The sequence below is a fragment of the Trypanosoma grayi genome (assembly GCF_000691245.1).
Source record: "Trypanosoma grayi strain ANR4 Tgr_382_V1, whole genome shotgun sequence".
NCBI lineage: Eukaryota > Euglenozoa > Kinetoplastea > Trypanosomatida > Trypanosomatidae > Trypanosoma > Trypanosoma grayi.
Window position 1 is genome coordinate 2,315 of NW_008826001.1, and position 13,411 is coordinate 15,725.

General features: G+C 57.9%; 6 protein-coding genes across 6 annotated transcripts; all 6 read left to right on the forward strand.

Moving 5' to 3' along the window:
- Positions 1-168: 168 nt before the first annotated feature.
- On the forward strand, positions 169-1,767 carry DQ04_03821020 (protein kinase; the record flags this gene model as incomplete). Its single annotated transcript, XM_009313131.1, has 1 exon — positions 169-1,767. The coding sequence occupies one exon, from the start codon at positions 169-171 to the stop codon at positions 1,765-1,767; it is 1,599 nt and encodes a 532-aa protein (XP_009311406.1).
- Positions 1,768-2,257: 490 nt separating this feature from the next.
- Positions 2,258-3,895, forward strand: DQ04_03821030 (hypothetical protein; the record flags this gene model as incomplete). The annotated part of the gene is made up of 1 exon (XM_009313132.1): positions 2,258-3,895. One exon carries the CDS (start codon positions 2,258-2,260, stop codon positions 3,893-3,895), a length of 1,638 nt encoding a protein of 545 aa, XP_009311407.1.
- Positions 3,896-4,234: 339 nt separating this feature from the next.
- On the forward strand, positions 4,235-8,014 carry DQ04_03821040 (putative C2 domain protein; the record flags this gene model as incomplete). Its single annotated transcript, XM_009313133.1, has 1 exon — positions 4,235-8,014. The coding sequence occupies one exon, from the start codon at positions 4,235-4,237 to the stop codon at positions 8,012-8,014; it is 3,780 nt and encodes a 1,259-aa protein (XP_009311408.1).
- Positions 8,015-8,351: 337 nt separating this feature from the next.
- On the forward strand, positions 8,352-10,250 carry DQ04_03821050 (hypothetical protein; the record flags this gene model as incomplete). Its single annotated transcript, XM_009313134.1, has 1 exon — positions 8,352-10,250. The coding sequence occupies one exon, from the start codon at positions 8,352-8,354 to the stop codon at positions 10,248-10,250; it is 1,899 nt and encodes a 632-aa protein (XP_009311409.1).
- Positions 10,251-10,510: 260 nt separating this feature from the next.
- Positions 10,511-11,200, forward strand: DQ04_03821060 (hypothetical protein; the record flags this gene model as incomplete). The annotated part of the gene is made up of 1 exon (XM_009313135.1): positions 10,511-11,200. One exon carries the CDS (start codon positions 10,511-10,513, stop codon positions 11,198-11,200), a length of 690 nt encoding a protein of 229 aa, XP_009311410.1.
- A 262-nt stretch (positions 11,201-11,462) lies between these two features.
- Positions 11,463-13,331, forward strand: DQ04_03821070 (ubiquitin-like protein; the record flags this gene model as incomplete). Its single annotated transcript, XM_009313136.1, has 1 exon — positions 11,463-13,331. One exon carries the CDS (start codon positions 11,463-11,465, stop codon positions 13,329-13,331), a length of 1,869 nt encoding a protein of 622 aa, XP_009311411.1.
- Between the last annotated feature and the right edge of the window lie 80 nt (positions 13,332-13,411).

A 13,411-nucleotide genomic window follows, 5' to 3' on the forward strand; every position in this document is an offset into this window, starting at 1 on the left:
CTTTCAAGGGGGGGCAGGGGGGTGATTTCCTCGTATACCTTCTACTTACCAGCCACACTCAAAGACGTACATAAGCATTCCGGCTAAAGCCATCGGCGTTGTTGTTCTGCACGTGGAGAGTCCCAACCGCACTCCACCTTGCTCGTGCCCCCACCCATGCACGCCGGGATGAAGGTGAATGGGACTATATGCCGTCACCCGCTCGCATCGAAGCGTTTTTTGATGGTATTCCGCGACGAACGAGGCGAGGAGATGCCTGAAATGTTTGAGCTGCTGACACGCTACGAGGCAGTTGCGCCAATAGCACGGGGGACATACGGATTTGTGTGTGCCGCGCGCGACAATGAACTGGTGGAGGAGTTTCAGCTCAATCCACCCGCGGAGTACAGTGATGAGAATCTCACAAAGGAGGAGCGCGCAGAGATGTATGAAGTCAACACAACGGTCGCGGTGAAAAAGTTACGGCAGCTGTTCGAACGTAACCAACCGCGCATGTGGCTCTGCGCAACGCGGGAGATTCAACTCATGATGGCATTCAACCACGAGAATGTGATGTCCGCGACAGACTTCTTCATTCCGCTCGGCGAGTGTGAGACGATGACATACGAGTCGGTGGAGCACCTGCGTCTGAACTTTGACAGTGTGTACGTAGTCATGAAGAAGATGGACTACACACTGCGCGAGGTCCTCGAGTCCAGCAGCTACACGCCTCCAGAGGAAGACAAGCCCGGGATGGGGGAAGAAGCAGCCGCAGTAGCAGAAGACGGGGAGGAGGGAAAGATGCCTCCTGGAGCAACGGCGAGTCCTGCGGAAACAGGGCTTGGGGAACGTGCGAAGGCTCGCATCTTGACGTGCCCGATTACGCACGTCCCACTGCATCCCCTCCAGCGCGACTACCGCATGTACATCCTCTACCAGCTCCTGCGCGGCGTGGGCTACCTGCACCTGTGTCCCGTCATCCACCGCGACATCAAGCCAGAGAATATCATGCTAGACCGCAACTACAGCACGCGTGTGTGTGACTTTGGCCAAGGCCGTGATGCAGCTGTGCTGGGGATGAACGATGTCCTCCAGACGTACCTGGACAACTGCACGCAGTGGTACGCCGCACCGGAGACTCTCACGCTCAACAACGTCCCCTCCTCCACTGGCTTTGTCGATCAGAAAAGTTTCCACGGTGCCGATGTGTGGTCGATCGGCTGCATTGCGGCAGAGATGCTGATGGGGCGGCCGCTCTTCTACAGCAAGCATTTCGGTGGCACGGGGCAGCTGCACGCTATCATGGGTGTTCTCGGCTCCCCAACCGACGAGGAGGTGGAGAACATTCTGCAGCACCGTGACGTGGACACGCGCAAGGTGTTTCAGGAGATGCTGAAGCAGGAGATGCAGCAGTACGCGCACAAGAAGTCACAGCTGCGGCAGCTGCTTACGAGCCCATACAACGACGTGGACGAGGAGGAGGTGAAGCTCATTGAGAACTTCCTCCGTTACGGTCCGTGCCGCCGCATGACGATACAGGAGGCGCTGCAGAGCCCATTCTTCATAAACGAGGGATACGACCCGGTGATTGACCCCGACGATACCGCGACGCACGTGCGGGCGGTACAGGCCGACGACATTGTAGAGGCGGTAAAGGGGCGCGAATTCCTGTGGTCGCTGTTCCTGCAGCGCCACCCGGAGGTGCAGGAGCTCGTCGGAATGCTGGAGCGCAGGAAGAGCTGCACATTAATAAATGGTGATGCACGAGGACTGTGTGTGGCGCGGTAGACGCGTATTTATACAAGTGCGAAGCGAGCTGAAGACCAGAGGAGGGATATGACTTGAGAGGGAGAGGGAGAGACAGAAATAAAATGCTGTTACCTCTGCTTCATGCCGAGTGCTCTTTTTCTCTCTCTCTCTCTCTCCCTCTTATATTCTCGTTTGGTGTCACGAACATCTGTGAAAGTGAATTGCGTCCTTACTATGGTTTTCACTTTTTTTTTTCGTGCGTGCGTGTGTGTGTGTGTGTGTGTGTGTGTGTGTGTACGGTTTGTGTCAGGGTTTCTTTTGTCGTCCGTCGCGTGTGTGCCTCCAGCTGTTTCCGTCGCTACTCGCCGGTACTCTTCTTTCTTTTTCTTTCTCCCTCTCGTTGTTGAACTCGCGCTCCTTGTGTGTTTGTGCAGCTGCTGCAGTGGCCGCGGGCTAGGCGCACCGCCGCCACGCACCGAGGGAAGGGCAGGGGGCGCGGCAACAAGCACCGCGAGGGGCCGCCGCCTCGATGGAGTCGCCCTCGGCCGACCAGTGCGCGAAGAAGAGACTCGTTCTGGCGGAGCTGCTGGCGGCCCGCACCAAAGACACCGTCGCAGATGTCTCACGTGCCATCCGCACGACATTCTTCAACGGCGCGGCGCTCAACATGGGCGGCGTGTTCCTCACCAGTGCCGCGGCAGCGCGGCGTGGAAACTTGACGGAGACAATGCTCTTCCACGACGGCGTCACAAAAGTGGCATCAGTGGGTACGAATGATGAAGAAGGGGGAGGCCGGTGGGTGCGTGGAGTGCTCATTGCCTCAGGCACGCTTTCGCCGCCGCCGGACTCGATATTCCTTAGCCGGAAATTGAACGGACGGACGCTCTTCGCCCGCATGTCGCCGCTGCTGCTGCGAGTTGTGGGCGTGCCGCTCGCCACATTCATCCCGCAGCCTGACAGAAGCAATAGCAAAAATAGCGATGCAAGTGCCGCGTCGCTGCAGGAGTACAGGTATCGCATGCAGCAGTGTGAGCACCGCTTCCTGCAGGACGTGGAGGCGTGTCTAATGTGGCTGCTGCATTGCCGGCAGCGGGAGAAGGCGGCGCGGGCCTGCATGGGGAAGCGCAGCGACGCAATATCGCACACGCGCAGACGCCGCAGCAGTCCGTTGTCCGTGTCGCCCGCGCTTCCTCTCGCCCCTTACTTTAGCGAGGAGCCAGCGACCCTCTCGGTGCCAGTCTACTATCTGCCGCTGCAGATTGAGGACAACGCCACATCACGCCTCGCCGACGTTGTTGACGTCGCCACTGGCTTCATGGACCTGCTGGTGGATGCTGAGGCCTCCATTGCGCAGACGACGACAGCGTTCCTGGTGGACATCGTGCGGCTCTCGCAGGAGTTGCAGAGTGGCGACGAACAGCACGCGCAGGCTTTCGACGAGGGCCTCTACGATCTCCACCGCCGGGCTGCGGCGCTGCTGGATGCGGCGCACAGCCCTCATTGTTCGGCGACGGGGGGCAGTGTAGTTGCGGCGGCGACTGTGTTTGATGCGAACGACGAGAATGACGTACCCCTCGCGGAAATGGTGTTGGATGACTCGCCGAGAGTCTTGCGGACCCCGCCGCCAGCCATTCCCGTTGATGGTGGTGGTGGTGATGATGATGATGATGACGACGCGAGTCGCTGCTCTACCAGTAGTGCTGCTGGCTGCAGTGGCAATCAAAACCACGAAAAGAAGTCACCGACAGAAGACAGGAACCGTGGCGGCGGCAGCGCGCGTCCTCTGCCAGGTGTTCTCGTGCACTGCATGAAGGGGGTGTCAAGGAGCCCAAGTATCATCATGGCGTACTACCTGCAAAAGTGCCGTGTTGACTTTTACGCGCTCTCCCGTGTCCCTCGGCGTCACACAAGAGAGGCAGCGCCAGTAGTAGTAGCTTCATCAGCAGGGGACGGAACGGCAGCGTCGGTTGTAATGGGCGTGGGGGCGCCTGGCGTTTCTGGTGATAATGAAGAGATGTACACCTCTTTCTTCCTCCAACTGCTGCAGTGTATGCGGGAGGCACGACCCGTCGTGAATCCGCAAGTCTGCTTCCTTGTCGAACTGCGATCGATGTGGTCTCGGCTCGCACAGGGCGTTGCCGAGGAAGAAGCAGAGAGACTCCTATGAGAGGGAGGGGGATAGTATATATATATATATATATATATATATTCCATTCAGTATTTTGTTCCCGTTCATACATTACACGACTATGGACCGAGTGGATACGCTCCACATGATGGTCTAGTGTCGGCTCCTCTTGATATTTCTTTAGGCTCTAGCTCTTCTTTTACTGTTGCTCTTACTGACTCTCTGTCGCAGTCTCTCTCCTCCGCGCGCGCTTTCTTGCATGATTGCCGCTATGCATATATATATATCTCTCTCTCTCTTTATGTGTGTGTTATCAAGAACTGCATCACTGCACCCCTGTGAGCAGTCTTTTAGCCGCAACCCCTCCGTCACCCGCACATGGCAACGCTTAAGGTGACTGTGCACGAGGCGCGGGATCTCCCCATTATGGACCGCACCACCGGCCTTGCCGACCCGTACGTCGTCGTGAAGCTCAACGACTTGGAGTACACGACGGAGATTGTGCACATGTCGCGGCATCCGGTGTGGAACAAGGTGTTCCGCCTCGACACCCCGGACCTTCTCGTGCTTCAGGAGGACCCGCTGGAGGTGCGGCTGTACGATCATGACATCATCAGTCGCGACGACATTGTTGGCCACACCTTCGTCGACTGCAACTCGATGGTACTGCAGAGTAACCCGTCAATGAGCGGGTGGTTCCCGCTCTTTGATACCAGCGCGGCGGGTATCCGTGGCGAGATTCGCCTCACAGTGAAGATAAAGTTCCACACCGCCGAAAATCCGCTTGCGCCACGACTGCCGACGCGTCATGTGCCGCGACTGCCGCCGCTTGGCACCGAGCACACTAGCACAGGCGAGGAGGCGGTGTCGCTGAACCCGCTGCCGGTACTGTCGGGAGTGGAAGGGATAGAGCCACTGCGGGCTATGCGGATGCAGCACCCTTCCCTCACCGCGGAGGATGAAGGTATTCTAATCTTCTCCGTTTCGAGGTTGGACCCTTCTGTGTACCGTGTCGAGTCAGTGCTGACGATGGTGGAAGAGCTCATTGTGAAGGCAGATCCCGAGCATTCAAAGCTGACCAACCTGCGCAGCACCCGCACCACCAACGAGGCACGCATTGTGCAGTTGTACAAACTCAGCGGCAAGGTGCGGCGGCAGTTGGCGCGGAAGGTGGTTGAGATGCAGTGCAACGCGGTGCTCGGATATGTGGAAGTGTTTGACATGGAGCCGAATGGTATTATTGTCCGCGCGTACGGCACGCCGTGTGTCCTCTCCTCTGTTAGATTTGTTGACCGCGAGAGTGCGGAGCCGTCCCTCATTATCGCTCCGCAGCTTGAGCCGCGGCCAGTAGAGGTGCCCTCTGGCTACACGTTGCCTAAGCTTGACCCATCGAATATGTCGCTGCAGGCACCTGTCGCTGAAACCTCTGAGCAAGTCAACAACAGTGCGTGTACACCGCTAGGAATGGTGGGATTGCCCATCGTAGCACCGGTGGAAAGCGGGGCTTCGCTGTCGCTTGTGGAAGCGGACCCGCAGGCGAGTAACAGCTGCGCCAACGCCCCACTTCTACGGTCATCGGTTTCTGGGCACGTGCAGCTGATGCCTTCAGCACACGAAACCCCCTCATTTGGTGTCGCACATGCCCCCACCACTTTCACAGAGGCACCATCGCAGCCGGCAGCGACAGGGACGCGCACGAATGTGCTGATTTTAACACTAAAGGACCTCCCGTCCGGTATGGTGGAGCACATTGGTGGACACATCAGCGCGCGCTCGGTGAAAATTGTCGCCAAAATGAAGTCCAAACAGATGATTTCGCAGGAGCGCGACGCATGGTGGATGGAACTGCGTGAGGAACTAAGGGCGAACGCGCGGGCGTTCCACTGCAACGTGATTTTGGGATATGAGGAGGTAGTGCTGTACCACGAGGATGTTGCAGTGCTGTCGCTCTTTGGGACGGCTGTGATGCTTAACCCCACGATGCATCCCCTGCGCTGCGGCCCGGAGTATCTCTTTCAGCGCGCCAGGAGGCGCTTCGCCGCGCGGAAGAGCTGCTCGGTGCTGCACATGTACCAGCACGACCTTCTCTCCAGGGATATTGCGGGGGAACTGGGTGACCTCATTACGTGCAACGTCTGTCACCGCCGGCCCGTGCCGGAGGTGTTATTGATGTCCTGTGCAATGCCGCAGGATATTGCGTGCGAGGGACAGCCCCGGCTCGTGCAGGCCGTCGTCTCCAAGGCGAAGAGCGCTGTCCGTGGAATGGGCCTTGCTCTTGCCGTATCGCAGGCATTGCCATACATTGAGTACACCCTGCACAAGCAACTCCTCTTTAACCTAAAGCTCCAGCAACTAAACGCGGTTTTTGGAATTCGCATCACCATATGCATCTGTCTTGAATCCATCATCGGCACTTTGACAGGCACGGGCTGCCGCCTGATGGGGCTCCCGGTGCCACCGTTGCCGCGGGTGGAGATTCTCGACCCGGCAATCCGCCGCAATGAGACGGTGATGCGGCTGCAGGATGTTGTGGCAAAGCGCACCCGAGCTCGGCGGCGTCATCGTCGATCGCGTCGTGCATCTGGAATGCTGCGAGATTCCGCAGCAACAACACCATCACCACTGTCGTCGCCGTCATCGTTGTCAGAAAACCAGGCGTATGACTCGGTTTCCTCAACGACGTGGGTCGATGATGGCTCCGGCTCTGACTCTGCCAGCGAGCATGAAGCGTACGGCATCGGCAAACCCGGCAAGGTGTCTGACTACGTTGTCAAAATTGACGATGAGGAGGAAGCAGAGATTATGCTTGGCATGAGTGGGGATCTGGCGTTTGAAGATAGCCTCCTTCTCACCATTCCCTACATGCCAGAGTGGGTGAACGCATTCGGATCGCAGGAGCGCATTGTGATGCATCGTCGGTACACATTTATCCGAACACATCATGGATATATATCCACAGGGGCAATTAATGAGTGCTTTGCAGAAGCCAAGCGTGCCTATGTGCAAACAGTGTGTCGTGTGGCGCTGCGGCGCAATCGCCACCCGCTAGAGCTACTGCGTGTGATGGGGTTCACTCTTGACATGTTCTTCGAGCCCAACTCCGGCGCATTGCAGTTGCGACTGGAGGGATGCCTCATGACGAGCACTGCGCCACAGCGTGTGCGGCTGATGGAGCTAGAGGACAGAGCCTTCAAGGAATGTATGAGGTACCTGGAGGGCGACTCACGCCCGGTGCCTTTTGTCCACAACAGTTACGCCGGGTCGACGACGGTGACCGCGCAGCCGGTGGATAACAGTAGTGCACTGCGTGGCTCGCTGTGCAGCGGCCGCACGGTGGACGGGAGCGCCACCTCAGCTCTGGGCGGTGGCGGCCATGCGGAGAAGGTCATTGTGCGCCACGTTGAGCGCAGCATCTTCATAATGTGTAACGCACCGTATGCGCTTCCCTTCGTGTTCAAGCGAGACGTACCACCACCTTTGTTGTGGTCGAACGAGAACACTGATGCGGCAGCCTCAACATTGCCTGACAAGTATGGCTACTACAGGGACAACCGCGCGCGACCCGGGATGATAGAACGACAGTGGTATGCCTTCACATCTCTCGCCTCGACTGCCATCCGCAATGTGATTGAGAAGATTGGCGCATCCACCGATGGGAAGGGCGGCGTCGACACGCGTCACCGCGATAGCAACACTGCATTGGAGCCGCCGAGTGGCGGTCCCATGCTGCATCAACCGATGAGGCGGATCCCAGAGGACTTCCGCGCATTTGAGACGACCGACACAGGTGTGGTCTTCACACCGCTGGACTTTGTAGCGGGCAGAACGATTGCGAGGTACGTTGGCCGTCTTTCTCAACATTTTATCCGTGAGGTTTACGAGATTGAAACCCCCACAGACCTCGGTGTATACTTCCAGCAGACGGATTTTGAGGTGCAGCGTTTGGTGCAGACGATGGTGCGGCTGATGGGTGGCGACACTCTGCTGAAGCACCGCATGACGTACCACGAGGTGTGGGACTCGGATGGCTCAGGGTGTGCCTCTGTGTTCATCACGGTGACGGGGGATGTAGTGCAGACAAGCAAAGTGCCGCTGGTGCCGCTGTCGTCGAGTGGCGGCGATGAGGATGAGGGTGAGGACGATGCGTTTGATGTTTGATGGAATGAAAGACCTCCTGGGGACTTAGGGTGGGAGGGGGGAAGGTACCCAACGCCAAAGAAACATAATGTGGCCACTCTGAAACGTCAAGCAGAACCCTGGCGCATTCGATGCGAGAATACAATAGCATTCCCACACACCTGTTATATTTTTCTAGTTGTCATTGACGTTGCTGTTGTGTTATAAACTGTGGTTGTAGCCATGCGCTAAGGTACGGAAGCACGGCCATTATTAGCAGTGGCGCAGTTACTTGCCTCAGCCTCTATAGTATATTTTTTTTCGTCCTTTATTTTGGTTTTAGTGTTGGTGGTGAGCACTGGCTTTTGGCAGCTGGTAGATGCAAGTGCTGGCTGTGGATGATGGCGGGCTCTGCGCACTATCGCCGAATCAGAGTCTCTATGCTGTTGTGACGAAGGGTCTGACGGTGGTGTTTATGGATTACATCCGGCGCACAAGCGAGTTGATGAGCTCCGATCCGCTTGCCGGTGAAAATGGTGATGGTCCTTCCCCCAGCAACATCTACAACGACGGATCACCGAGAGCGCCCGATCGTTGCGTTGACGCAGTCATCTCCAAGCATATCGCTCTTGACGAGATACACGAGCTGCAGTGGTCGCCCGATAGCTCTCTGGTGGCACTCCTATTAGCACGGCGTCGGGTTGTGGAGATTGTGAGTGTCTACGGCAAGTGCTGTGTGGCCCGCATTGATGCCGGCATTGCGGGTCTGCGTGCGGTGCGGTGGCACCCTTCGTCGCGTGTCGTTTACTGGGTGGGGTTGTTGCAGGCCCACGTGCTCTCTCTCGTGGACAGCCAAGTGATGCGCCTTGCCGGTGGTGTGAAGTACTCCGCCCAACTCGCAGCGCGGCGGTTGACGGCGAGTCCCGCCCCACGCCGCGATACGTCTAGCTGCGCCGCCACGGCGGTGGTGGAACTTCCGGTAAGCGAGGCGGCGCTGCTGCGCTTTTCCACCTGCCGCCGTTTCCTGTTGTACGTGACGCCCAAGTCCCTGCGCTCGCCGCTGTTGTCCAAAAGCGACGGGCAGACAATCGCAACGCGCGCGACGAGTAGTGAAATGGCGCCGCCATCTTCACCCCCTGCTTCTGCTAGTGGTGAGGGTGAAACGAGCAACCGCCCGAGGCGCAGCGAGTGGTTAGTTGTGGCGTCGGCCACCACGCATGAGGAGCTGCACGCCTTTCCTACGGGGCAGCTTGTGTCGTGTGTGTCGGAGTGCATCCCATTACAGGGCGGCATCGCACTGGTTGACTACGTGCACGGATCGCTGGCGCTGACAACGCATAACGGCGCACGCGTGCTGCATCAGGAAGCGTCGGGTGTGCAGAACGTTGTGTCTTCGAAAAACGGCGCCATACTCCTTATTGTGTTTGCTGACGCCTGTCGTGCTGTTCTTGTGTCCAAGAAGCGTGTCATGGCGCTGCGGCAGATCTCATTTCACGCGGATGTGCTTCTGTCTCTGCGGCTTCGCGAGCTTCCAGTGTTGGAGGAGCCGATGTCGGCGGAAGACGCCTCCATGAAACTTGCACGGGGTGGCGCACCGTACCGGCGATGTGTTGGTGCTCTCGGGCAATTGAATAATGGTGCGGACTGGTCACAGGGAGAGACACGAGGAGCGCCATTAGCAGGGCATGCGGCGATCAGTGCATCTGGCCAGATGGCTGCGGTCACGCTGGGGCTCTGGCCGTCTTGTGTGCTGGTGCTGGATATTTTGCGGCAGCGCGTGATGGCGGTGCTGCGGCACTGTGAAACTGTCATGGGGCTTTTCTGGAGTCCTTCCCCCTGCTCGGAGTACTGGGGATTCCAGCAACGCCACTACATACAGCAAAAAAGAGTGTATGATCGTGGAGCTGGCCATGCCACACCCGAAGCAGCAGCAGCAGCAACCGCAACTACAGCAGCAACTGCAGAGGAGGCGCCCCTGGGGCTGAAAGAGCCTCTGCTTGTTACATCGGACAATCACGACGCCAAGGTTTTCCTGTGGCTGGCCAACTGCGCCACATGCTATGTTGCCCCACGCCTGAGTGACGGCAGCATGGATATTACCAATAGAAGAAAGCAGCGCAGTGGCACGCCTTGCCACAGCGGCGAGTTGCCGAAAGTGCGGTTGAACCGCGGCATGCTCGGCGGCAACGCCGCGGACGCGGTACTGGTGGATGACGTGCGTGGGATTGCCATCACGGTCGCATTCCGCAATGAAGAAGGTGAAGTGAATAGAAAATGAGAGGGTTTCTCTCGCTTTTGGTGTCCGTGTGGGTCTTTGTGTGCGGGCGTGCGGTTGTGTGTAGAAGGGAATGGGAGCGACTCTTCCACCCCAACATGGGCAAGAAACAACATCGCATGACTCTTTATATTCATGTGTCTCTGTGTTTCGCTTCGGTGGAGGTGTAGAGGTGGAAGGGGACTGTGCACACTGCAGTGGACTCTTGTCCCTTTGGGCCCCGTAGTGGGTTTTAAAACACAGAAAAAAAGGTGCGAAAAGGCATGTGGCGCGGCCTACGCGTGTTGCCACGCCCATGCGTTGCAAAGAAACAGGTGGCAGCGGCGTGTGCAGAGCAACTCCGCTGCACATCCTACTCATCCTCGTCATCATCAACTTTCTCTTGCGGGGAAGCACACGGCGCGACGGGAGGGGGGACCAGCAGCAGCAGCAGCAGCAGGAGTGATTATGAAAAAACTGGTGGTGAGAATGATGGAGGGTTCGAAAAGACATTCTCCGCGGCGACAGCGGGCGAGCGCCGGCGCATCGCAAGGAATTGGGAGAATGCCTTCTTTGGTCGCGTGCACTACGAGCCGGGAATGCACGAGCAGTACCAGAGCGCCGTCGAGTCAGAGGACGCGGAGGCGGGGCCAGAGCAGAAAAGCAATCGCGAGTTGTTTCCTGACTGGCCCGAGGACGAGGAGGCGCCGCTGCACGAGTTCCGCCGGTTGCCAGACGCACTGAAGAAGCGCTACATCATCAACCGCCTTTCGATGGGCGAACGGCGCATATTGTACGCCCCGGACTATGGCAGCCTGCTCATGATGCAGCACCTCAACCTTGGCGAGCTCATGATCAACGAGGCGGAGCGGCTTCTCGTGGAATGCGGGTGGCTCAACGAGACGGTGGGGGCGAAGATTGCCGCTGTGCGGGACAGCGCGGCGAAGGTTAAGTTTGACTTTGACCTCGATTGAAGAGTGGTGTGTGGCAGGGGAATTGAGTTGCAGAGCAAAACAGAAGAGAATGACTGTATCAATGCTTTTTTATGTACTCTTCTTTCACCACTTGTCTTCTTCAGCAAAGAATACATCAAAATCCAGCAATAGTAAAATCGGTAGTATACAGGAACTTTTTTTTTGTTTTGTTGTGTTTGTGTGATTTTTTTTTTTGTTGAGTCTCTGTGCGTGTGTGTGACTTTTGCGCTGAAACTAAGAAGGAAAAGAGAAAGCGGAAGCAATGCGGATTAACGTCTCCGGCGCGCGACCGGAGCATACAATCAATGGTTTAGAGGTCAACCTGGACGACGGCGTCGATGGGCTGCGACGCATTATTGCGGAGCGGTTCCACGCTGCGCCTGAGCAGTTGCGGCTCATTCACATGGGACGCCTAATTGATGGGTCTGCCCCGCTGAGCTCGTTCCTGAGTGAGGGCGCCACGGTCCACGTGGTGGTCTCCCAGCCCGCACCTCCTCCCGGAGCTCGGCCTCCAGACAACAGCGGCGGCAACAACAGCAACGACAACAATATGCCCCGTCCTGGAGGTTTTCCCCTCCGTGAGTTTTTTGGCTCGCTTGCAAACATCATCTCCGGGGTTGAAGATGCTGCAGGCGGAGCTTTGCCAAACCATGCGCCCGGCCTTGAGCCGTTTGCCCGGGTCATGTTGTTGCCGACGGGGGGAATGGAGATAGGCAGGGAAAGGGGTGGAAACTTTGCACCACATCAAACGCAGCAGCAACAAAATCAAACGCAGGAGCAACAAAATCAAACTCAAGAAGAACAAAATCAGCCACAGCAAGAGCCATCTCAACAAACATTTCATCGCTTTGTTTTTTCGACCAACGGAATGGTGCCAGAGGCGCCGCCACCCACCACGTTGCACATTCACGTGCACGTGTCCCTCGATGAGCTCGAACAACTTCCCGAGCACCTCGAGCGATTCCGCGGGCGTATGCGATCCCCCGGGTGGAACGTCTACACGCAGGTTGGGCGGGGGCCTCTCCCGCAAGCCGCCCCACCTTCTGCGCAGCCAAACGCGACAGCTGCAACAGCCGAAGCGGGCAACGGCAGAGGCGGCGACAACAACGCCACTGAAGCCAGCGGTGGGGAAGGCGCCGCTGATGACGCGGCGCGCAGCACCGGAGGATTTGCAGGCAGTTCCCGCCCTGGACCAAATGGGGGCGAAGACGCGGCACCCCGAGGACTGGTAGAGCTATTCATTGCATGTTTCAGGGGCGAGCCACCCGAAGCCATCCTTCGGCTTCTCTTTCAAGAGCAGCCTGCTATCGCGGCAGCCCGCCAGCGCATAACAGAGACAGTTGAAGCTTGGCAAAGGGAGCTGCAGGCGGGTTCGCCGCTTACACCGGAGGAGGTTCGGCGGCGCGCCGTGGAGCGCGAAGCCGGCGAGATGATCCAGGCAATGCAAAGCAACCCTGAAGTGACGAGAATCGTTGAGCAAACTGGGCGACTCGGAGTTGATTTCTTCGCCGAGATGCGAAGGCTCCTCACCAATACGCTCGAGGAGTTTTTGCGCGCGGTTCTGAACCCGGCCACGGGCGCGGATCAAGAGCAGTGGGCGGGCGGTGTGCGGGCAGTGTTTGTCCGCGCCGCAGGTATCGCCACGGACCGTGCGCCGGTCTGGTTCGCTCAAGGGGTGGAGGGGCTTGTGAACGTCGCCCTTGTGGCCATACGGGTTGTGATGCAGCGGTTTGGCGCGGGCGGGATCCACGAAATGTTCACGCCCTTCCTCCGAAACATGGTCCCTCACGCCCTCCGGGCCTTTCTTGCAGAATACACGGCCCAACATCGGCTGGACAGCGACGCTGCTTTTTTTCAGGAAAACACCGCGCCCACGGCAAGGGAAGAAACAGACGAGGAGGACGATCTGTTAGACGATTGCTTGGCCGAATTCTGTGCCAAGGACGGCCCCACGGTGTCAGCTGCGGGGCCTGCGCCAGACGAGTTGCGCGACGCCGTGCATGCCTTTGGCCGGATTCCCGAGAGCGGGGCGGAGGACATCGGCAGGCGCGCGCAGCGGTTCCGCTACGAGAAGCCGCCTGAGGAGACAGGCGAAAGCTCAACGATGTGGAAGCACATATCAAAAAAATAACCAGCGAAACGCTTGATATTTTCGGTTTTTGTTTTCTTTTGCAATTCTCACCATTAAATCGGGAAACATTCTCCCCCGGG